The sequence below is a fragment of the Setaria italica genome, chromosome IX (genome assembly GCF_000263155.2).
Source record: "Setaria italica strain Yugu1 chromosome IX, Setaria_italica_v2.0, whole genome shotgun sequence".
Classification (NCBI taxonomy): domain Eukaryota; kingdom Viridiplantae; phylum Streptophyta; class Magnoliopsida; order Poales; family Poaceae; genus Setaria; species Setaria italica.
The window spans coordinates 46,026,372-46,050,689 of NC_028458.1; the positions used below are offsets into that span (position 1 = coordinate 46,026,372).

Sequence of the window (24,318 nt, forward strand, 5' to 3'; positions counted from 1 at the left end):
CGGCGCCGGCGCCGGTGATGATGACCGGGACGCGCCCGAAGTCCTCCCTGTACTCGTTCAGGTCGATCGGGGGCACCAGGTGGAGCTTCTCCTCTCGGGTGTCGTGGACCAGGTAGTGACCGGACGAGGCGAAATCGTGTAGCTTGGGGCCGGTGTTGAGGACGATGAAGTGGTGGTCGACGCCAACCACGGTCACGCCCTCGAGATGACAGGCAATCTCGGCGGGGGTCGCCCGAAGGTGGAGGGACACGGTGAGGATGTCCGGGAGGCGGGTGGGCTCGTCGACGGTGACCCTAACCAGGCCCTCCCGGACCCACCTCACCAGGCCGCCCTCCGGCTCGGCGTCGTCTTGGACATGGAAGGAGTTGCCGGTAAGGCTAACGAGGCTGCAAGGGGGAACGGGAAGGGGTAGGAAGAAACTCTAGTTCGGGTGAAGCCGGTGGATGGTTGGATGTCCAGGGACGGGCGCAGGTCGTGGTCTTGTACTATCTTGGAGTTGAATTGAATCGATCAAGAGTTCAAGATTCCGTCTCGCGCGCGCGCGAGAGTTTGCAAACACGTTTGGTTCGCGCTAAGATAACGTAAACGCAAAGAAAATCAGATTACAGTGTATTTAGTGGTGGAATAGGTGATTACCCTCTTTGTTTGATTGCACTCTGGTAACATAATAAGATTACGGTGTGGGTGTTGTATCTGATTACAGTGGAAGAGGAGGGGTAACAAGCTTGTATATATATTATTTAGGTAAGGGATTAGATTCAGTGTAAATTGATTACAAACCGCCACAACCAAACATATGTAATGCAATTCGTTACCTTCAGTAATCAGATTACGTTACATTTGTGCCAACCAAACACCACCTGGGTACTTTCCGCTAAGAGGACTTCCTCCAATCACAGATGAAGTCTATATTTAGAAGTTCGTCATAAATCCAATATTTTCACACTGATTAGAAATATATATCAAATTTATTTTAAAAAGTAACAATATAATATAATATATTTGTATGATGAATTTAATAATGCTAGTTACGTGTGTTGCCATTTGCCAATTTATTTAAAGTTTTTTAGATATTAATGGAGTTAAGAAAAATGATTTAAGGAGACTTCTCCATGCCGTCAATAATTCGGCGTTTGTCAAGGTAATTAAGAATCTATATGTCAATATTCCTCTTCTTGACGCAATGCGGGTCTGGACACACCAAGTAGCGGAAGAACATCCTCAGAAACAAATAGCTAATGTCTCTACCACGGAGGTACTCCATCCGTTCCAGATTATACGTCGTTTTAGCTTTTCCAGGTTCATAGATATTATATGTCTGGATGCATAATAATATCTATAAACTTGGAAAAGCCAAAATGACAACGGAGGGAGTAGTACAGTTGATGGAGGAGCTCAACACTCTCTCTGAAAAGGAGGATCCAGGGTGCACTATGATGTTCTGTGGGTTAAAATCATCCAACCCGACAATTCCATTAGAATTTAGATTCCATGTACGTATTTACTAGCAAGTACTATACCAGATAAGCAGAACAACTGTGACCTGTCCGCCTCATGTAAAAAAGATTTACATCCCTGAACTGTCATTACAAATTTCTCTGTAGGTTGTCAGCGTCTACACTAATATCAGTGATTTCTATATGCATGTATACTTTGTCTTAGGCATAGCTTGGCACCGCTGCGCTATGCTACATTGCTATACAGTGCAGTGTAACATAGCAGCTGTAGAAATGCAGCAGAGCTGAAGCAGTTTGCCAAGCAACTATTTTATGAAAAAAATACTGTTGAACCTGCTTAATTTGAAATGCACCGATATCTCGAGTTGGAGCCTTATTTCTACATGAGAGCCAACTGAATCCCCCAGAGTCCGCAAGCAAGGGGCTTCATCAACCTGACGCCTTCTGCTGAAGCTTCTGTCCTGCGCTGCAGTCTGGTGTTGAAGTAGCAAGCAAGGTCACCAAAAGCTCTGCTACAATGCGAGCAGCACCATGTTTGTATCTATTTCAAGCTGGTTGTATCCATGTCAGCAGCAACGGTGGCTCCTGAGCTACCATGTGTTTTCACAAGTCAAACTTGTCTTCCTGGAACGCTTTGAATACAAAGTCTCTGAAGCGTCTCGCGTACTGTTTTGGATCGACTGCTGAAATGGATGTTGGGTCATATTGGAAAGACTTGTATGCATGCTCAAGCTTCTTGCTGATATCATAATCCTGAAGTATGTCTATGATCCCAAAATATAGTACAACATCGTAGAACTCCCCAGTAGGCTCTCCAATAATCTGCGGCTCAATGTCGGTCTTTCTTACTGTCCGTTCAGCTCTTATCGGCATGTTTGACCCAAGTTTTATCTTGGCAAACCTGTCCAAACAAACAGTCTTTGTTACATTAAGATTACAAGGCATTAACGCAGCCAAAATTAGCAACTAGAGCCAAATCAGCCAGCAAACATGAAGGGAATGCAAAAATGTTGGCCTCGATGTTTTGACATATGGGTGGGATCTGTGGGAGCATACCAAGCAGATTTACTCGGGAAATAGATCAAGGCACGATGGACCAAAGGGTGCAAATGCTTTTACATCTAGCAAGTGCTTCGATTGGTACCTTCTTTTACTAAAGTCAAGAATAATTGAGTGTCTTGTGTTACCTGTTTGGATCCGTATCTCCTCTAGACAAGTGAGGTGATGATCCTCTGCTGCTGTCACTATCAAATGAACCTTCAAGTAATGCGGCAATGCACTTTGTAAGGTACATGTACATGATAACCATGTAAAAGATTATAAAAAAGTAGTTTTGTTTCAACCAACCTCCGGTCAATAGCCTATCCCTAGTATCCCTAAAATGTACACCAACCAAGAGACTATAATCCATGATATTTTCCTGCTCAAGAAACTCGCAGTCCCTGTTGACTTGCCTGCTTCAACAGTTTTAACATCCACGTTAATATCTGTAAAGTTGTTATGATTTCTTGTCAGCTCTAGCATCTCTCACCTTTGGAACTCTTGGTACCAATGTTTTTGCAATCGAAATATAAAGTTGAGGTCAAGATCCTTCAGAGTAGTGTACTCATCAATCTCTGTCTGTGGCTTATCAGTTGTACGTCCAAGGGATGAACCTTTCAGGTCAAATCGCCTATGAATAGAGTACTCAGAGCAGAACAGATTTCCCATTATGACAAAACGGACCTGGGTGATAGTACAACAGCAAACAGACAATCAGGATTCAGCAAACATAAGTAAGGTAAGAAAGCGTAAGTCTACTAATCATCGCAGCTAACTAGCTATACCGTGATACCTATGTAAATAATAATTTCTGACCTTCTTTTGGTTTGCTCCAGCTAATTTGACACAGTGAAGACCGAAAAACTTTGTGACTAGAGTGTTCTCAAATGCCCTGACATGATTATAATAAGCTCGAAGCATCTTCAAAAATATCTATATGATATTATGACAACAAATGTTCAGTTGATTAAGAACAAAATCACTGCAGAGCTTGGAAGTTAAGAGCTTAGACAAACACAACAGACAAACCTTTACTTCAGCTTTCTTCATTGTCTTTATCATGTACTGGTCATTGCTCGTGAGATAAAAGAAGCTTCCACTCTTACCAGGAGATGAGAGCTCCCGGAGAGCCTGGTCTCCACAAAGGGATAACATATAGTCTGCAGCATCAACCTTGAACAACTTGCGCAATGTCCTGAGATTCAGTCCAGAACAAATTAACTGCAATGATCATGCATGCCACCACAAGGATGGTGTAACATATATATTATGGCTGGGAGTGATGACCAACCGGAATACTTGTGGGCAGTAATCCTTCCATTTGAAATCGCAAGAACTGTGCGGAGGGGTGTACTTTGAGCCTTCCGGAGGGAACCTCGTCCATACTTTCTCCTTTGGGTCAAAAGCTGATGATTTAAGATCAAGCGTAATTGGACCTTGCTTTCCTACCGCATGCCTGTTATGCAGCAAAGATGATTGGGCACATACTTACATTCAGATACTAAAAGGCGTACATCATTCTTAATGTGAAATAATATGCATGTCTACATGACAACTGAACTATCAAATAGCAAATAACAAATATTCTCTTCTGCCACATGGTAGCCCATATTTCTTATTATGCTACACCACTTAGGCCCTGTTTGGAACTGCGGCCAGGAGAAGCGGTTCTCAGATAGTATAAATATTGAAATAGTGCTTATTTGAGAAGCGGGTCTGAATCAGCTTCTGCGTTTTAGTACAAATGGAGGTGGTGGGGAGAAGCACGGCCAAAAAAAGCTGCAAAAAAGCGCGCCGTTTGGCTTCTAATTTCAGCTTATTTTGGCCATAAGCTGGATTTAAGCTGTTCTAAACAGGGCCTTAATGTCCTCAGCAAAAATTATGCTGTTGAAAACTAGAGTGCAGAAGGGCTGATCTCTTGTACTATTTATCAGCTAGCTGCTGCGCTAAGCTGAAATGCCAAATTAAAGAGCATGGCGCCATTATAGATCATGTTGTAGTCTCCTTCCATCTGGACTTCTCTTTGTACAATCTGCTAAACTCTTATGTTTTCAAGTTATATGATTGAAAAATGGGGGCTCCCTCATATAAAAATGACTTTCCAGCCATGAGCGTCCAACCACAAATCATGTGCCAAGCTCTGAAGTACTTGTCTGCATTCATCCCTGCCAGTTAATTTTCAGTAAAAAGGCACACGGTGTTATCATTCATGCCCTCCGAATCAATGCTCTCTTCTACGTCATCAATGTCCGGGACATTAGTGATTAGCCACCATTATTATAGCTCTCAACAGTTGCAAGATACCGCATCGGCCACAAGGTTATATATACTTGAAATCCCATATCGATGACTGGATGGGGAAAACAAAGCGTTCATCAATCGTTGCTTGCCATTGTTTAGGAACCGCACATGTTCTGTTCAGCAATCATATATGTTCTCATAAAAAAAGGGGGAAAATCTGTCAACTTTTGCATTGCCATTGAACCAGGATGATCTGATTCTCCAATGATAAACGTTGGATCACAAACCAAATGCAAATTCCTCGGCCCTCATGGCAATGGCATTGCATTGCATATCAATAATCAAATGTAAGAACAATTTCCCAAGTCAAACATTGACATTGGATGCCTGACGAGGTGAACCAAGAAACATTGCCTTTTTGCTTTGGAAGGGATCATCAGCAAGAACCAATGAGACACGGGTGAGGTGGGCACCTACCTGATGCCGAGCTGCAGATTGAGCATGAGCTCGTAGTTCTTGTGGCCCTTGGCGATGGTCTCTCCCTGCCGCCGCGGGCCGCGCGACCTGCCGCCGGCGTAGGGCCCCGTCGCCGGCGACGGCGGCGGCAGCCCCCTCCCATCGCCGGCGTCCTCCACCCTCACCGTCGCGGCGCGCCCCCTCGTCGTCGTCGTCGTCCTCGTCCTCGTCCTCCCCCCGCGTGGCCCTCGCACCTCCTCTCCGCAATGCCGCACGTGTTGTTCCCATCCAGACCCGCGGCCCCGCAAAACCGGATCTTTTCATAGTTTCTCTCTCCTCCCCCGCCCCCGGAAGTTTTGCTCCGCCACGACGCCGAGCTCGCGCGCCCGCTCGCTGCCCGCCCCGCCGAGCTGTGTGCTCTCCCGGGTTCGTCTCCCCACCACGTGCCCGCCCAGCACCCACGCACGTCACCCTTCTCCAGCTTACTGGAAAAGCCTCGGATTTTGCATGATTCCGGCCACTTTCGACCCTTTTTTCTAGACTCCAACCATGTGTCTATTCTAAATTCCCAAGACAATGCATCACCAGCAGCGTCAGTTTATTGAGCGTTCGGGCTGGACTTATAAGTCGGGTGAAAAACTAAAACGACTGATTTGTTGTGAGAGAAAAACTCTATTCGGTGATTGCGTTCCAAATTATATGTCGTTTTAGCATTTGTAGATTTGTAGCTTTTGCTATGCACCTAGACAGTCTAGGTGCATAGCAAAAGCTACGAATCTATTCAAGTGCATAGCAAAAACTACGAATCTAAAAATGCTAAAACGACCTACAATTTGGGACGGAGGGAGTACATATGAACATCAATATTATTGCACTAAGTTGTTCGCATTCTTTCATTTTGATGAATAAAGGAACCTGGTATTAACCAATTTTTATCACCTCATTAGGTTTTATATGGTTTTTTTAATTATCAAGAATGGCATTTCCTTTTGTCTTTTCATTTTCTAAGGATGACAAAGGTGTTGTGATTTTTCTGATTTAAGGGTCTTTTATGCTTGTAGATGATTGACCTACACAATACCACATCTGACCTTTTACTAAATTTCCTAATTGTCTGACTATTCTATGTGTTCCTTCTTTTTATTGAGAAAACATTTTTCCCTAAAACTTATCGAATCTCTCATTGCTCTTTACTGCCTTTCCTTTGCATTAAATTCGCATAATATAATACATGTATCTTGTGTCTTTATATATTTTTAACTCAAAGAAACAATCTTTTGGTGTCAGCAAACCTACATTCTCGGCCCTTAATTAATTTGATTTTTGGTAATGGGACATAGTTTCTTAAGCTCATTGCTGGTTAATTGTTTTCGATACGATTCAAACACACACCTGCAATGTAGTCCGCACGGGAATACATTTAGACCACTGAACACATCCATGTTTAGACGTCCTATTCCTTTCCATAATAAATGAGTGTCTACGGTGTGTTTGATCCTGAAACTAAAGTTTAGTCCGTGTCATTCGATTCGGAGGCTAATTAGGAGACTAAATATGAGTTAATTATAAAACTAATTACACAAATGGAGGCTAAACGGCGAGGCGAATCTATTAAGCCTAATTAATCCATCATTAGCAAATGGTTACTGTAGCAGCACATTGTCAAATAATGGACTAATTAGGCTTAATAGATTCGTCTCGCCGTTTAGCCTCCATCTGTGCAATAAGTTTTGTAAATAGTCTATGTTTAATACTTCTAATTAGTATCTAAACATTCGATGTGATAGGAACTAAAGTTTAGCCCGGGGATCCAAACACCCTGGGCTATGCTTTGATCATCGTTAAATGATTCTCATCATTGATTGTGGTTCATTCTTAATTAGTGACAATAAGATAAAAAAAAAGGGGGGGGATAGACGATTCCCTTTTATTAGTTTCTAGATATTATTTCTCTTTTCTTGACAACCATTGAGGGCAAATTATTAACTGAGTGTTGAGGCTATATCTTCTCTTTTCCCTTAGAACAGCTATAATTATCAGCTCATAGTATACAGTTCCACTGTATTCTTTTCTTTTTGTGCTTTGCAAGTTATTTTCCTCTATTGTTCAACAATTTGCTAGTATGTTCCACCTTGACACTAACTGATCGATGAATCTGACAGCCTTCTCACTCTTACACTCACAAAAACCAGTATAGATCCTCGCTCTTGGAAGCATCCAGACATTCAGATAATAACTGAATGGATACATTCATATTACTGGAGCTACAAATACTTAACGCAATGCAATGTTATGCAGTTCCCCAGTGTGTTCGAGGGGGGGAAAACAGAGTAAAGTGTGGAGCGCAAAACTGAGAATCTCAAAATTTTCCCCTCAATCTATTGGAAGGTCCCCAAACAAGAAAAGAATTCACGAGGCAAAGAACATTTACAACCCCTGAATTGCTTTGCACTTTTGCTTGCATTTTTCTATGTATAACTTGATTCTGTCAGTTACATTTCCTACTGTTCGTGAATATTGCTGAACTCCGTATCTGTGCACATTGCTTGTATTTACATGACAGCCAGTCCGATTCCTGGAAACCGAGGGTCCACCATGAGCATCAGTAAATATGATATTTTTGCCTTGTAAGGAAGCTGCTGAACTGCTGTATGGTGCAGTAAATCAGTAATGTACAAGCCTATCAAGAAAATGTCGCATTGCACTGTTCTCAGCCTGATCTCTCTCCTTTTGGAGTCACAGACAATATCAACCACAAGGTCTGAAAATGCTTTCAGCTGTCTACTTTATCCTCTTGAAAAGCTTTGTATATGAAATCTTTGAAGCGCCTGGAATACTGTTTTGGATCGACTGCTGAGATGGATGCTGAATCATACTGAAAAGATTTGTACGCATGCTCTAGCCTTTTGCCAATGTCATAGTCCTGAAGTATGTCAATAATCCCGAAATACAATATAACATCACAGTACTCCCCAGTTGGCTCTCCAAAAACATCACCATCATTCTTTCGGATTGTCAGCTCAGCCCTTGACAGCATGTTTGCCCCAAGTTTAATTTTCGACCACCTGCTCAACCAAAGAAAATTAATAACCTTACTGTTAGAATGCATGAATATAACCAATTATCACATTAGAAGCTGAAGAACAAATTAGCTGAATGGTTACTTGAGTTCTGGTACCTTATACAAATTGACTAGATAAAAATGGATCAATAATTACAATTTTTCTATAGCTTAGGATCATTACCTGTTTGGATCAGAACGAAAGTGATCCCTGTCCCATCTTGAAACGCGAGGTGTTGCAAGTTTTTCACCATCAACGTCAATGGCACCTTCAATGAACACACATAACCAAGTCAGGATTTGAGTTTTCAACCCACCTGCAGAAGCAGATATGTCTTTCTTACCTCTAAAATGTACACCCACCAATAGACTGTAATCCATAATCTTCTCCTGCTCAAGGAACTCGCAATCCTTGTCCACTTGCCTGCTTCAAGATATTTAACATCTACATTAGCACAAGGGTAAAAGTAACAAGGTTACTGACCATGCACATGTCATAATGATATGAGAATCAGGGATAAGATGTTCACACCTTTGAAACTCTTGGTACCATTGTTTCTGTAACCGAAAGGTAAAGTTAAGATCAAGGTCCTTCAGAGTTGTATACTCGTCAATCTCAGCCGGTGGCTTGTCAGTTATACGGCCAAGAGATGATCCTTTCAGATCAAATCGCCTATGGATAGGATGATCAGAGCAGAACAAATTTCCCATTATGACAAAACGAACCTGAGTAGTAAGTATGAAGGACACATACAATCAGCCACAGAAATGATGCTTCAATACTAACATGTTCAGTTCATAGACAAATGACAAGAATAAAGCTTTGGTATTTGACTCTGTGTTTCCAGTGTTTAGGTGTTGGTGTGAAATTGGTGTGTCAGTGTTTATCCGCCTGGCAAAACCACTTGTTGTCAGTTTTATACCTTTAAAACTCTGTTTTTATTTTGAGTGAATAGTAGCTCCTGCCATTCGTTTCCCCCCAAAAAAAAGAAAGAAACTAGGATAAATAATGAGGATGAACTGGACAATAATATAGTTTTCTAACCTTCTTCTGGTGTGTTCCAGATTTTACACAATGTAGACCAAAGAACTTTGTCACTAAGGTATCCTCAAATGCGCGGACATGATTGTAGTAAGCTGGAAGCATCTTCAGAAGCATCTGTATGGTAATATGTGATCCAAGCATTTAGAACAAAACTTCTGCCAATCTAAGAAGCTTAGAAAGCGTTTGGAAAAAGACAGCAAAAGATATACCTTCACTTCAGCTTTCTTCATTGTCTTTATCATGTAGCGATCATCATTCGTCAAGTAAAAGAAACTTCCACTCTTGCCAGGGGATGAGAGCTCACGAAGAGCATCATCTCCGCAGAGGGACAACATATAGTCAGCTGGGTCAACCTTGAACAGTTTACGGAGTGTCCTGCAATCGGACAGATGTGTGCTTTGATGAGCATAACACTATCCACTGATTAAGAACATATACTATGCATCTTTATTATGGGGATGATGACCAACCGGAACACCTTTGGGCAGTAATCCTTCCATTTGAAATCACAAGAATTGTGTGGAGGGGTATATTTTGAGCCTTCAGGAGGGAATTTTGTCCACACTTTCTCCTTTGGATCAAATGCTGATGATTTGAGGTCTAATATAGCTTGACCTTGTCTTCCTACTGCATGCCTATTCAGGAAACAAGAAATTTATTTCTGTTGTCAGAAAGAAGTATGACATTCTGAAGATAAGAACAAATCCCCTCTCCTAGAGAATATATGAAAAAGGAATCTGTTGCGCTTACGTAATATGTAGTAAAAAGGTATGATTATAATAAAGTAAATTAGGTAAGGTATATTTCATTGTCATCTTGATATAGAATTTCTTCACAAAGCAGAACCAGTACCAACTACCGAGTCAATCTAAATATAATTTCATTCAGGTTTGAACTAATGATGACAATTCTGAAGGCAGTACTATGCTGACGAAAATACAACGACCAATCCCCTCTGCTTACTCATCAAAATCTGGAACATGCAATGTTGTTCCTGTTTGAAGCCATTACTCTACACTACAAGGCTTTAGACCTTTCTTTAGAAAAGTTTCACATTCACAATGCAAGATGGAAAAATTCAAGGCTTGATACTCATGGTTGGAACTGTTCAGAGAGAAGTGCTTCATTTGGCTCCTACACTATCAGCTTGAGCTGCAGTTCATACCAAAAAGATAAAGCAGATAATCATCAAGGCCAAGAAATGCACCTGATACCGAGCTGCAGGTTGAGCATTAGCTCGTAGTTCTTGTGCCCCTTGGCAATGGTCACCCCCTGCCGCTTGAACACCCGCAGGGGGGCGCCGTTGGTCAGGTGTGGCACTGGGGCCAGCGATGGCGGTGGCAACCCCCTCCCTTCCCTGACGCTCCGCCGCCTCCAGTCATCCCCAAGGTCACACTTTACCTCGCCATCGGACCCCCAGAAGTGCACGAGGCTGCCTGCCGAGCCATTGCTCCGGCCGGAGGAGCTGCTTCCGCGCCCGCTGACAGACCGCATCAGCCATTTGAGCGATCTAAGAGACGTGAGCGCCGATTGAGCCTCGGTGCCGGAGCGCACGCACTCCGGCAGCTCCCGTGCGAACACCTCCCTCGGGTCTCGCGCCCGGGGGGAGCCGCTCGCCGCCGCCGGGGACGGGTAGTACACGCCCTTCTGGTGGACGGCGCCACCGGGCGCCTCGCGGCCCCAGAAGCCAACGTAGAGGCTGCCGTCGGCCCAGCGGAACGTGCCCTGCCCGCGCGGGCGGCCGCCCTCCCAGCCGCCGTCGTAGCGGTTGCCATTGGCCCAGACGAGCGCGCCGCGGCCGTGGATGAGCCCCGCGTGCCAGCCGCCGGCGTACTCGGTGCCGTCGCGCCAGGCGTAGTGTCCGCAGCCGTCGGGGAGCCCCGCGCGCCACTCGCCGTCGTAGCGGTCGCCGTTGGCGTAGCGCTTCTCGCCGGCGCCGTGCTCGAGGTTCTTGGCCCAGGCGCCGCGGTAGGTGTCCCCCGCGGCGCCGACGTAGGTGCCGGCGCCGTGCATGAAGCCGTCGAGGAACTCGCCCTCGTAGGTGGCGCCGGACGGCCAGGAGAACCTGCCGCGGCCGGTGGCCTTGCCGCGCCGCCACTCGCCCTCGTACATGCACCCATCCGCCCAGAGGTACTTGCCCGCGCCATGGGGCACGGCGCCGCGCCACTGGCCCGTGTACATGTCGCCGTTGGGGAGCGACCGCTCCTGCGGGTCGCCCTCGTCGGCGGAGCCGCTGCAGGAGGGCGCCGCGTCGGCGTCGGGGTCGTCGCCACCCGCGGGCGGCGGCATCGGTGACACGCGGGTCGCGTGCCGGGCGCGCTCGCGCATTGGTCGGCCTGGGCCCGCCGGGATGGTGGTCGGGGGCCTCTCCTCCGGCCGCGGCGCGGCGTGGGGTCGCGCGGGGATCCTAGCAACGCCGGCGGCCGCGCGCCCGCGCGCGGCGCGGCGGCATTGTCGGTGGGGGTGAGATCGGGAGGCGGCCCACTTCCACCAGGGAGGAGGGAAAAAAAAATTGGGCGGCGTCGGAGGGTCAGGAGTGGAGGAGGAGAGGGAGGTGGAACGTGCAACGAGGTGCCTGCTTTTTTTTTCTGTTTTCCTCGTGATTTTTTAGGTTTTCTATTCTGGAATATTATCTCCGGATCTGTAATATCCCTACAAATAATTCCATTCCATCAAGGCGTCAACAACTAATATTTTGGCGTGTACATCAATCAATGAAAATGTTTCTAGACGCTGGACGATGGTTTTTATATGGGCCGAAGATTTGCTTCAATTACACTAGAATGATGATGCTTCACTTCCACAATATAATAAGAACAATAATGGATAATAATAATTTGTATAAGTATTTTATATAGCATTTGATAAGATGGATAAGATTTTGTATTTGCAGACCCCAACATGCACTCTATTTGCAGGCCTCATTTGCCGATAAACATAATTTGAGTCACTCCTTTTCTCAAAAAAAAATAATCTGAGCCATTACCAAGGAAGGTTTGACTACTGGCAGCGTGGCAGCGCGAGGGAAGGTTTGACACGTTGGAAAAAAAGCTAAATGTTGGAGAGAACTAGGCAACAAGACGTAGAACTAACAAAGCCCCAAAAAGATAGCGCGACGTAGTGGGCAAAACTCAAAAAAGTATTATTTGAAAACAATTTTTCTATAAGCAAGAGGTATAAACTATAAACATGATTTCTTTTTATCGAATAAGCCATTGTAGGATTATAAAGATTGTTATTCATGCTCTATGGAGCAAAAAGTAGCGAACCTACAAAGGAGCAAGTGCCTATATAAACCTTTGCCACGGCATAGACTAATTTCTCCTGAACGGAGTTAGCAGAAATGCTCCCAATATAGTATATTGGTTGGGAAAGAGGAAACCAAATTGCTGGGTAAAAACGCCAAGGCAGCACTAAAAGAAGGCTAGTTTCTTGATTCCCACCAAAGTCCATACCAAGGCGAAGTTTATTGGCACTTGGAAATGGAAAAGGAAAACTTTGGCGTAGTGCTCCAATGTCTTCACGTCTCCCCTCTTCCCATTCTTAAACCCCGTGATGTGTTTCTCCAGCCGATCTTGATATGAAACATGCTATGTTTTTACTTGGAGTTCAAAGATGGAGATTTACAATTTGATCGCACATCCTCTGTCCTGTAACACGCGGTGCGTGTAAATCTTCCATGGGAGGAGGAAGGACAAGAGTACATCATGTGCCATGTGAACGGGACGGGACGGGACGGCGCGTAGCAAAGCCTAGCAGCAGACACGGTCGGTTGGCCTCCATTAATCCACCAGCTCGCAGCTGTGCCCCGGAACGGACGGCCATTGGCATGGCATGGCATGGCGCGGAAAAGGGAGAGAGGGGAGCGGGCCGTCGCTGGTTAATTGCCGCCGGGACGGGCGACACGGTGGCCGGCCGGGGCCCCGCCGGGTGCTCCACCACCCCGACCCGGTGCCCCCTCGCTGTCCCCGCCCTGCCCCGCCTTGCGCCGGCCGGCCTCCCCTCGCTCTCGGCGATGCTGGGACTGGGACGGCGCCGATCCTCATCGTCATCGATTGCGTTGCGTTGCTAAATTATTTTCGTAGCAACTGTCTCCAGCCCTGCTTGGTCGCTCGTATGATTGATTAGATTAGTGTCTGATTAACCAGTGCAGGATTCTGTGCCGTTCGTCGTGTTCAGAATTTACACGGCGCCATCACAGGTAGCCTTCAACTGTCACGCCACAAAGCTGTGCCGATTTTGTGATTGAGAGGGACATTAGGCCTAGGTATTTAGGATAATGCCGCATACGGAGTATATAGCTTGACTAGGACCGGTATGTTTGGGGTTCAGATAACAATGCAAGGTTGTTACCTTATCCTAACCTGGACAGCCTAGCTAGGTTGATAGTACCATTTTCGTTTTTGACCATAGGCCACCTTTTTCGGTTTTGCTAAATCTAAGAGCAAGTTCAATAATAGAGATAAGCTGTTATACTGCACTCACTCCATTCTCTTTTCATAGTCCTATTTCATCTTGACACAATGACTAAGGAAAACTATTCTACTTATCATCCATTTAATTATACCATTAGCTATTCGTCGTAAACAAGCGATTAATAAAGGCCTGGACTTCTAGATGCTCACATAGCCAATCTCGCGTGGAAGAATGAAGAATTACGCACTAGGCACGAGACAATCATTAAGTGGACGTGACTATCAAAAGAAAAATTTTCTGATTTGGAAATATCCCTATATTATAAGAGAACGAAGGAAGGATAAGACTAGCCACGTTAGGCCACCTATAATGGCTAGAGATCGATGGTTTTAGCTCTAAGATTGTACATATCATCTAAAATTTTTTTACTGAACTAATTTCTCAATGGTCTATCTCAAGGATGTCTCTCTCTCTCTCTCTCTCTATATATATATATATATATATATATATATATATATATATTACTGTTTTATTGATGATGCATGTGTCAAACTAAAAGATGGTGAATAGTTGAGTCAGCAGTCGACAATTTTGTAGTCTCATTTACTAGGCGAGATTAGCGTGGGAATAAGAGATAACTTGATTGTTCTTTTTGTTGTGAAATATTTTAATTATTGATCAATCAATATTAGATAATTGTAGAGGACCTGGGTGTGGACCTTTCATGAAGAGGCCAACTCCCAAGGGACATGATGCCCTTTAGGCATGCCAATTCCCCTTGTATAAATATGTAACCAGACCATTCATTCAATCCTCAGATTCATTCTCTATGTTTCTCTTTCTACTTTCAACACGTTATCAGACATGTATGCTCTCCATTGGGCATGAAGAAGGAGACAGGGCCAGAAGGCCTCAACACCACGGGGTAAGATGAATCCCGAAGACTTTCGTTTCGTTGCACTGAACGGTCCTGGCGTTGGAGCATTGGACGCTGGTTCTTGCCTCCGTAGAAGGGGTGGCTGATCTTTACAATGCCATGGTCGTTGTCCTACAGGACGTCACGGATGGCATGGTCGCTACTTCTATGGTTGCCGCAGACGTCACTGTTTTCGCTCGAAGGGATTGATGGGGACCTCGCCGTCAGACTTCACATCATGGACGCCAACTCCTCTCTCTCCACCAATGGGACAGGTCTAGCAACCTGGCCCAGCAACGCTGGTACCACAGAGAGTGCTGACGACCACCAGCAGTGGAGGAGTTCCTCACCGTCCTCTGGTGCTAAGGACTTGCCACCTAGGGGCACCACGTCGCTCTTCCAAGGCTGTATCAGCGGCGACACTCCCGCTCGACCAAATCTTCGGGCACGCGGCGGCCATGGCCTAGGCGACGGTGCCCACGGCAAACCCCAGCCATAGCCCAGTCGTCGCCACCCTCGGCGGCCAGGCCCCTCGGCCACGTTGCAGCCGTAGACCAATGCCCGGGTATCCGCTGCGGGCCTGGCCTCTCCAAACAGCCGGCCTAGGCCAACGGCCGGCAAAGGCCAGCAACCGGCGGCCGACGCATGGGAGCGGCACAACACAATGGCTCATACAAAATATTTTTTTCTTAAAAGTAACCATAATGACAAATCCCACGTTTATCTAGTGGTTGTACATTTCAGTACACATTATTTCCAAATTAAATATTTGGTTCAACAATACCTCCACTTCTTTGGAGGCAAGCGAATTCATGGGATCAATTTGAAACTCACTTCAAAAATGAGACATCCAAAAATCTCCATATTATCCCTAGAATTATCATCATTAGTTGAATATTATACTACTATATATGTGTAGTATATTGTCTATCATTAATATCATATATCTCCTACATAGTATTCATTTTGGATCAAACCAAAAAGAAAAGGAATTTCATTTAGTGGATCATATAACCACTATCACAATTATGAAAGATATATACTCTCCTTATGGGTATTCAATTATTAAGTAGATGCACTCATGTATTCTACAAATACCCAATATGATTTCATGACATACATTTGTATGGTTTCATACAAAATCTATTACTAAGAGTAATGATGAAATATCAGCACTCCACTTGGTACAATGGATATGGAAATTAAATATTCATAAAATTCCTTTTTGGGGTATGTTATATGTACATACATCAATCCTGTATGACATGTTGCATATAAAACAATTTTTCAATCTTGGTTATATCAAGAATTGGCATGATAGCCCTGGTCATTCTAACTCATAGATGATAAGAAAAATTATTATCAATTCTATTGGTTATAGCATACATTCCCAAAATCCTCAGATTTTGTGCACCGCATGTGACACAAGAAAAATAATTTTAAGACCCTCTTACCTTAAAATTTCAAATAATGAGCCACTAAATTTCTTGAACACATTCAAGATAATTTGGCCATATTCAGTCATTTATGGACTATCTAGGCACTCTAAAGTTCTCATGAATGCATGTGCAAATAGTCCCAAATGTGTCCCTTATTGATCATAAGGCACTACACTTTTTACCAAATTAATTGCTCGGATTTTTCAACTTAGATCAAATTTTCCTCGACACATGATCAAATTCATTCATATGAAATTATTTGGTTTTGGGAACTAAATCACTAAGTCCCTATGTTCATACCAATTATGGCTTAATTGAATCTCTTATTGAGATATTGAATCTCTTATTGAGATAACTCATTTGTATGACCATCCAAATAGAATTGAATTTATTAACATTAAGTTGATAATATGCGGACTTACACACCGCATAATATAAATTCATAAAACTGCAATCATACGGATCCCTTCGTTGCAGTTAGTACGTGAAAACTTAGCCACAGCTAAATATTTCTCATCTGCATGTTGGTTACGTTTTACACATAACAATATCACCACCTCAACATACATCATGGGAATTAGAGACCCACAAAAGGTATTATTATCCGTCATTCATATAATACCGTATCTTATGAGGATTTACATACAAGCCCGTATGTTGATAACACTTTAAGGATAATTCTAAGAATTAGGGAGAGATTAATACTACACATAGAATACCAGGAATCCAAAATGAATACTACATACATTCAGTCCTCACATCTATGTACATACCAAAGAATATCTGAACCAACAATTCAGAACATCTTTTATTTGTAACACATTACAAATAACCTGCCAAATGCATTTGCGTCATCTTATACAATCCCTATAATTAATGTGCCAGAAAGAGTGATAATATATCTAACAGAATCACTCAACTCCCAGATTAAAATAAGAGGGAGGAGAAGTATGGTCACTAGGGATATAGCTTATTACAAGCATCCGCGGAAATAGGGGGAGACATTCTCCAAGATAGTAAATGCAAATTAACATCATACATGTTGTTAGACACTTTATGGATATTGAAATCCAAAGCCTATGAATGTTCATCATTCAAAAACCCAGTACATGTGCACATAAATTTAGGCACTGGATCATTGGAACACCCTAACTCTATCGTAGTGGGACATGAGATAAGAGTTCTAAAGCATGCTATATTGGTTCCATTGTCGATATAAACTCCTCAAAATTGCTATACACCTTAAACTGGATCCATATCAAAAGTCTTAGACAGAGTGTATCAACACTCAAATTGGGTCAAAGCAAAGGTCGCAATTATGGAGAATTTTCTCTTGTTCACTGATGAGAGGTATTTACCACAGTAATATCATCTTCTCACAAATACATTCTTTTGAAAGCATGGTGGTGAGATAATGAGAGATTGTAGCAATGGTTTCACGCAGAGACCGAGCAACATACCTTCGTGATATATGTGAAAATCACATTCCTATATGTAATCATTGGCGGATCAAACAACTTTGATAGATTTGGATATACAAGTCTTCAATAGACTTCACATTCTAAATCTAAATAGAAATCACAACATATATTGTATATAACTCAATACATGGCTTGAAATAGTCAAGTTGATTGTGGTACAACTCACTAAGAGAGTATCTTCCATAGAAGGATTACTCCAACTATGATCCGACTTGGATTTTCCATCATCTCAACACACAAACAAACAAGCAAACATTTTATGATGGAATTGAGATGGAAATTTAGGTAAAACTAAACTATGCATATATATATATATATATATATATATATATATATATATATATCAGTTTATCAATATTCAATTCATATTGTATACCAATATTCAAATTATATTAGACAAGCATATCCATCAATACTTATGGTCATTCACTCCCTAATGATGGATCAATATCCATTTAGACCCTGGGATGATAAACTTAGTGCCAACAAAATGCTTGTGTATTATACAAATTGCAACAGACCTGGTATTGCATTTGTAGATACCTTGCTATAGCACAAATTAGTGCAACTCCAACAACACCATACTGGTGGGAGTCAAAAAAGATATCCACAAATATCTAAATGGTACTAAAAAGTCTTGATTCATTATTTCGAGACATGACAAAGTAGGACATCAAGATACTGGCTAATTGATCCCCATATTGCCAGATCATAGACTGATATTGATAATAAAGTTTTCATACGAGTCATTAAAATTGACTCTAATAGAAACTTTTATCTGTCATTCTGAAGCATCACATGTATATGTATTACTTCAGTGAATGATAAAACGTGATTCCATCAAATCACTAAACATTATCCATAAATGATAATGCAACTTGTATTGCTTGGATGAAACCATATTACATATGAGCAATATCATTAACTGATTGTCCAAAATGTTTATCCTCAGTTTTTACAAAGTGAGGGAATAAACATCAAAATATATTCACTAATGTACTTATCCACCACTACATCGTAGAATGGTGTTTATGGTAAGTGGTGAGTGACAACTTTAAATTTTGCAAGGCTCAGGGGGAGACTCTCCTAAAATTCTAATCTATCCAAACATCATATTATACTCTTTTACCTATATGAGTTTTTCCTCACAAAGGTTTCTCATAAAAGGTTTTAATAAGGCAACATCAATACAAGAATATATATCATATCACCTATTTTCCCCACCGAGGTTTTTAAAGGTGGTATTCAAGACATATTATGTCCTATCTTCTGTTTTCTCTACAAGAGTTTTTAAGGAGATATAAAAGATATACAATTCCTTCTGATATTTTCCCATTGTGTTTTGGGGAAGGTGAGTCGAATATGATCCTCAGATTATAATATGATTGATCTCAAACTTACTTATGAGTTTTCCTTTTCAAAAGGTTTCTCATATGAGTTTGCAATGAGACAATAATCTAAATATGCTATATCATTTTCTCCTTATATTTTTCCCACTGAGTTTTCAAAGAGTTTTAGTGGCATATGGACATACAAATTGGATTCTCCTCAATATTTTTCCGATAGGGTTTTTGGAGGAGTTTTTCCCATATGATAATCAAAGATGATTGAACAAGGATTACATGAAGCTTACAAGGAGCTAATTGATCATAGGGAGTGTTGTGAAACATTTTAATTAGTGATCAATTAATATTAGATAATTGTAGATGACCTTTAATGAAAGGGTGTGGACCTTTCATGAAGGAGCTAACTCCCAAGGGACATTTTGTCCCTTGGGCATGCCTTTTCCTCTTGTATAAATATGTAACCAGACAATTCATTCAATCAAGAATCCTCATATTCATTCTGTGTCTCTCTCTCTTAACACTCTTTTTCCTTTCTCGTTGATCCACATAAGACTTTCTTATTTCATCTTTTTCTTATTAGAGCTCTGTGCTCAATCTGTCAATCATATATTAGATCTTTTATTACATGCACCGCACACTCTCATCTACTAAGAGATCTTTTACCAATATATGTATTAAGTATATATGTTCTTCTGTTCGTCCCTAATCACTACTATACTAGCTAGCTAGTATACATCGATCATGATTGACAATAAAATTAAACTTTGGCAGCATGCACTACGGTCACGAGTCCGGTTTGTGTGCTTTTGTCTGTGATCCCAGTGTTGGCCGTCCCTCCGACCATACTATCCATGTTGGTGCCCGTCGTCTGTCAAAAAGAGACTGCCAATTAAGCTGACACTGCCGTGTCATCTCTCTCATTAGCTGTGCGTGGGCCCCACCCTCCTTCCTAGGATTCTCATTATCATCGGAGCCCGGGTGAATCAGATTCCTGTACCAAATTAATCTATTATTCTTCGTTTTATAAGCCAACTAATTAGTGAACCCGCAGAAACTAACGGTACTATCTTTATTACCGTGGCAGTACCGTGCCGCTGCCGGACCAGGATTTTACATCAAAATAGGTATACATATTTAAAATACACAACAAGGTACAAAAAAATTGAACAGTTTCATTGGTAAATATATAATAAAGGCACTCGCAAAAAAATATAATAAATAAAGGCGACGTCGTGATAAACCAATCGATCGATTGCCGCTTTGTGGGCTTTGCGTTGTGGCACACGAAGCATAACAAACGACGACATTGGGCTCCCTTCGTGGTAAACAATGCAAGGGTACCGGCCCGGTCCGGGCGGGGTAGGCCACGCGTGGCCTTCTTCAGTCAGGCCCATTCCAAGTAAGTTGTAGTTGGAGCACGAACTGATCTCGCTGACAAAGAAGAAGGGAAAGGAAGGAAAACCTGAAGGAGAGATACTTGCGGGGTTCGTGCTCGTGCATGCATGCGGTGATCACAATCCTTCCTTGCACGTACTTCTTCTGTATATGAGATATGACGATGGGCTTAAATTAGCTTACACGTACCCTGGCATGAATGCATATATCGATCACTACACGCCGACAACCGCGACGTTACGTGACAGAGCTCTTGTCTGCTCGATCCATGGTCTCTCATGCATTGCATCCCCTGTCGTCTGTCGATGCCCGATGGTGTACGTAATACCAGCCAGGTGCGATGCACCACCCAACAAAGTCAACGTTATATCTGTGCATTCACTCGAATGATCTGGTGACCGGCCCACCGACGATACGGTGCCGTACCGACTCCAGCTCACATCGCATTGCATGCATGCATGCAGGATTCGCATGCTCTTGGAGGGAAGAACGAAGAAGAGAGCCTAAGGACACGTACGGTTAATTTGGTTTGGTACGCCTCTCTCACTTGTCGTCTTAGCTACTCTTGGGCTAGATGGGTGCCATGATGATGGTGGGCTTTATCCACATAAATTTTGGGCCGTATACTTTATTCTCGGCCCCGTCTCAACCAACCCATCATCCCTCCCTCTTGCATGCCGCGCGGCCGCCGACCAACGACGACCGCCAAGGCAGCCCCCGCGCGCGCCGTCGCGTTCCCGTGCTTCGCTTCGACCGCAAGTATGCAAACCGCGCCGCTCGCACCACACGATCTGGAGAGCCCCGCGAGCCCGCAACGCGGACGCTCCAGTGCACGCCGCTCGTGATCGCCTCGCCGGCCGGCGGCCACCGCTAGCGCGCGGGTGCGGCGAGCTAGGCATGACCGCGGTGGCGGGAGGCATCGAGCGAGTCCCGCCGGCGCGCTGGTACTACATGCTAGTATTAGTCCCACATCTCTCATCGTTGTATTCTGAAAGGTTTCGGAGCGCCAGCCGATAAGGTACAGCGCTTGTACTCCGATCCGATGTTCTTTCCTCACGAGCTTTTTCGACTTGCGCCGTACTAACCTTGAACAACAGCCGTGCGGCATGCACGGTCCGCACGGTCACTAGCAATATATCAAATGGTCAAAATACAGGTTGTGTCCGGTAAAATGTATAGCATACTAGTACAAGTGTCCGGGTAAATTTTAGGCTTATCTCCACTATACGGTAAGCTACACATTCCAACATCCTCACCGGTTCTTACCAATTTCGTCACATTTTAATTCTAGCTGAGAGTATGCTTGCATAACTAAATTGACATGTCACTTTGCCATCCAAATAAAGCTGCAAAAGGCTATGCTGGCTCTCACTGTCACATATTTTGGGCAGAATTATTTTGGGTGCTTCTACTTATTCCAATCATCAAGCCATCATTTTTTTTTCATTCAAACCGAGATGGAGCTGACGAGGGGCAGGGGCGCAGGGCAGGGGGATGACAAGACGACGCACGTACAATGCCATGACCCAACCACCGGGCACCAGCACCGTTCCGGCCGCTGCCATCACGCCCAAGGCATTGCCTTGCATGCACCGCCCGCCGCGCGCGCACGTACAAAGCAATCCCTCCATCGTCTCGCGCCAAATCAAGCCCGCGATCTTCCCACCGCTGGTCGTCGTCTCCCCCGGCGACCGCGTGCCTCCTATGGGCCATACATGCTGGCCGGCGGCCGGCGGCGCCGCCGTGAAGGCGGAAGCGGTAATAATCTGCGTGCTGCTGCTGCTCCTGCCGGCGGCCGCCGCGCAGCAGGCCCCGACGGCGGAGGGCGCGGCTGCGATCGACGCGGAAGCCGACGGCAACGGCACCACGCGAGGCGGCGGCGGCGGCGGCGGGCGAGGTGGTGGCGGGCGAGGCGGGGGCGACGGCGCGCGGAGTAAGCTGGTGAGCAGCATCGACTGCCAGATCTGCGAGGCGACGTGCCGCGTCAAGTGCCTCATCAACAACCTCTTCCAGTGGGGCGTGTGCTACCAGCGCTGCAAGTCCGACAACTGCAACGACTGGTGCAGGTAGCTAGCACAGCAACACGTACGTGCTTTTGATCGATCGGGTTGATCGGACGGTTCAGAGCATGCCACGTACCAAGCCTTCTTCTGCAATCTAGCTAGCTAGATCCAAAGTATATATATACTGGTATATACATACACACATAAATGTGCCGCTGCGCACTCATACCTACATGTATTTTGTCATTACCCAAAGTTTGTACTTGTAATTTTGTACTGATATTTTTTGAATAACGGGTCGAGAATTTTATGCACGCATGCAACGATTTCTACGTGCTATTAGTGAGTCAACTTGTTCTCATCTCAAAGAAAAGAGAGATCAATTCATTATGCCTTTTATTATCAACAACCGCAGCTACGTACTCCGTATACTACTATTTTAATTAGGAGATCAAGATGATCCACATGCGGCCCAAATGCAAGTAGAGAGTACTAATCTACCGATCAAGAACCGTACGTAGACCAGCCTCCCTAAATTAATTACGACAAGCTGCAGATTGTTTATTAATTGAACCACACGTATGGCGATCGCTGAGCCACATCTAGCACTAGCAGGTAGCCTGCTGCAGTAGTCTACTACCAGTACGAAACTGTCGCAAGGAGTCCGTGGTAGCTGCAGGCGAGCTGCATTGTGCATGCTCAATCCATGCATGGTTCATGTATCCATCATATCGGACTTTTCCAAGACTGGAGTCTACACTAAATTTTTCTAGACTTTTGCATTTTGCACATTAAAATACACATGAATTCGGACAAATAATCATCCGTGCAGCGCAAAAAAGTCTAAAACGCTTACGAACCACTTAATCTTGAATAATGGATTGGTTGATGAACAGACGCCAAATTAAAAGCAGATCTGGACCGACGACGAGGTCATAATTAAACAAATGGAGAGCTGCTAGGCACATGGATCATGGATGATCCAGACGAGAGACAGATAGATAGATGTCGCTACTCCAAAACGTACCAGCTGCTGCAAGGTCAAAGTTAGTAAGCAACTGACACGTACAGAGCAATTAGCATAGATGCCAACGCAAAGAGAGATTGCGAGGACTGACCGTTGAAAAATCGCACACTTGTTTTGTCAGTGCGTATGAGCTCATTGTCTGAAAGGGAAATGCAGTTAATGGCCGTGGTGTTTCTTCTCCTTCTTCTTCTTCCGATCCCTTTTCCAAAGGGGCTGACGTGGCGTGCACATTCTTCACTAATCATCATGGACGCGAAGGATGCTTTGCAACTGGTCTATACACTGTCACATTCCCGTGTCTTACTTGGAAGCTAGGGGCCTGTCGCTGCTCAAGAACCTGGACTCGAACTTGTGGCTAGAAATTAAGAGAATCCTTAGATGTTTTTATAGTACGCAAAAATTAAGTTCATTTGCAAATTTCTCCGATCCGATCCGATCCCCACTCGTTTTCCTACCGAGATACGCAATTAAGGTAGCGTTTGGTCCATGCGCGAGTAACATAAACGTTAACGTAATTTGATTGTGCTCGGATTTGAGTCGTCACGCAACTACTTCCACACATGAATTGTTTGGTTCCTGCTGCGTAAGTGGTAACGGAATCGGAACAGAGCTAGGAATGAAGATCTTCTGTTAACGCCAGGTGTGGAGCAAATAACGGCCAAACAGTAAGAAAGCAGGTGGACAGATCTACCCAATTGCACCATGATCCATTTCCACCCCACGAAAAACAAACAGGTGTATCGTTAATAGAATGCACTGTAAATAGATATTCATTCCATGTGAATTCAACTGCAATTTGGTTGACTGAGCATGCATGAAAATGAATAAGAGCTGTTTCTAAATTATGAACAAGATTATATTTCGCCTTGGGAAAAAGCTCATTAAAAGGCTCGATAGTTTCGATGTGGGGTTTCAAAATTAAAGCTTCAACTGAAAAAGAACAATAACCTACACGCATAGACCATCAGTGCGAGGTTTATTTCTGATTAGTCTG

General features: G+C 43.9%; 2 protein-coding genes across 2 annotated transcripts; one reads left to right on the top strand and one right to left on the bottom strand.

Annotated features, from left to right (window-relative positions):
• Window positions 1–1,544: 1,544 nt before the first annotated feature.
• On the bottom strand, window positions 1,545–11,881 carry LOC101778540 (phosphatidylinositol 4-phosphate 5-kinase 4-like). The gene is made up of 15 exons (XM_022829777.1): window positions 10,509–11,881; window positions 9,772–9,936; window positions 9,511–9,676; window positions 9,302–9,415; window positions 8,789–8,982; window positions 8,441–8,680; window positions 7,974–8,260; window positions 5,217–5,514; window positions 3,790–3,954; window positions 3,528–3,693; window positions 3,315–3,431; window positions 2,989–3,182; window positions 2,805–2,911; window positions 2,645–2,714; window positions 1,545–2,358 (listed from the first exon to the last, which is right to left on the bottom strand). The coding sequence occupies exons 1-15, from the start codon at window positions 11,627–11,629 to the stop codon at window positions 2,061–2,063; spliced, it is 3,702 nt and encodes a 1,233-aa protein (XP_022685512.1). The 5' UTR covers window positions 11,630–11,881; the 3' UTR covers window positions 1,545–2,060.
• Window positions 11,882–21,510: 9,629 nt separating this feature from the next.
• Window positions 21,511–22,610, top strand: LOC101775127. Its single transcript, XM_004984270.4, has one exon. The coding sequence runs from the start codon at window positions 21,789–21,791 to the stop codon at window positions 22,362–22,364; it is 576 nt and encodes a 191-aa protein (XP_004984327.2). The 5' UTR covers window positions 21,511–21,788; the 3' UTR covers window positions 22,365–22,610.
• Window positions 22,611–24,318: the final 1,708 nt, after the last annotated feature.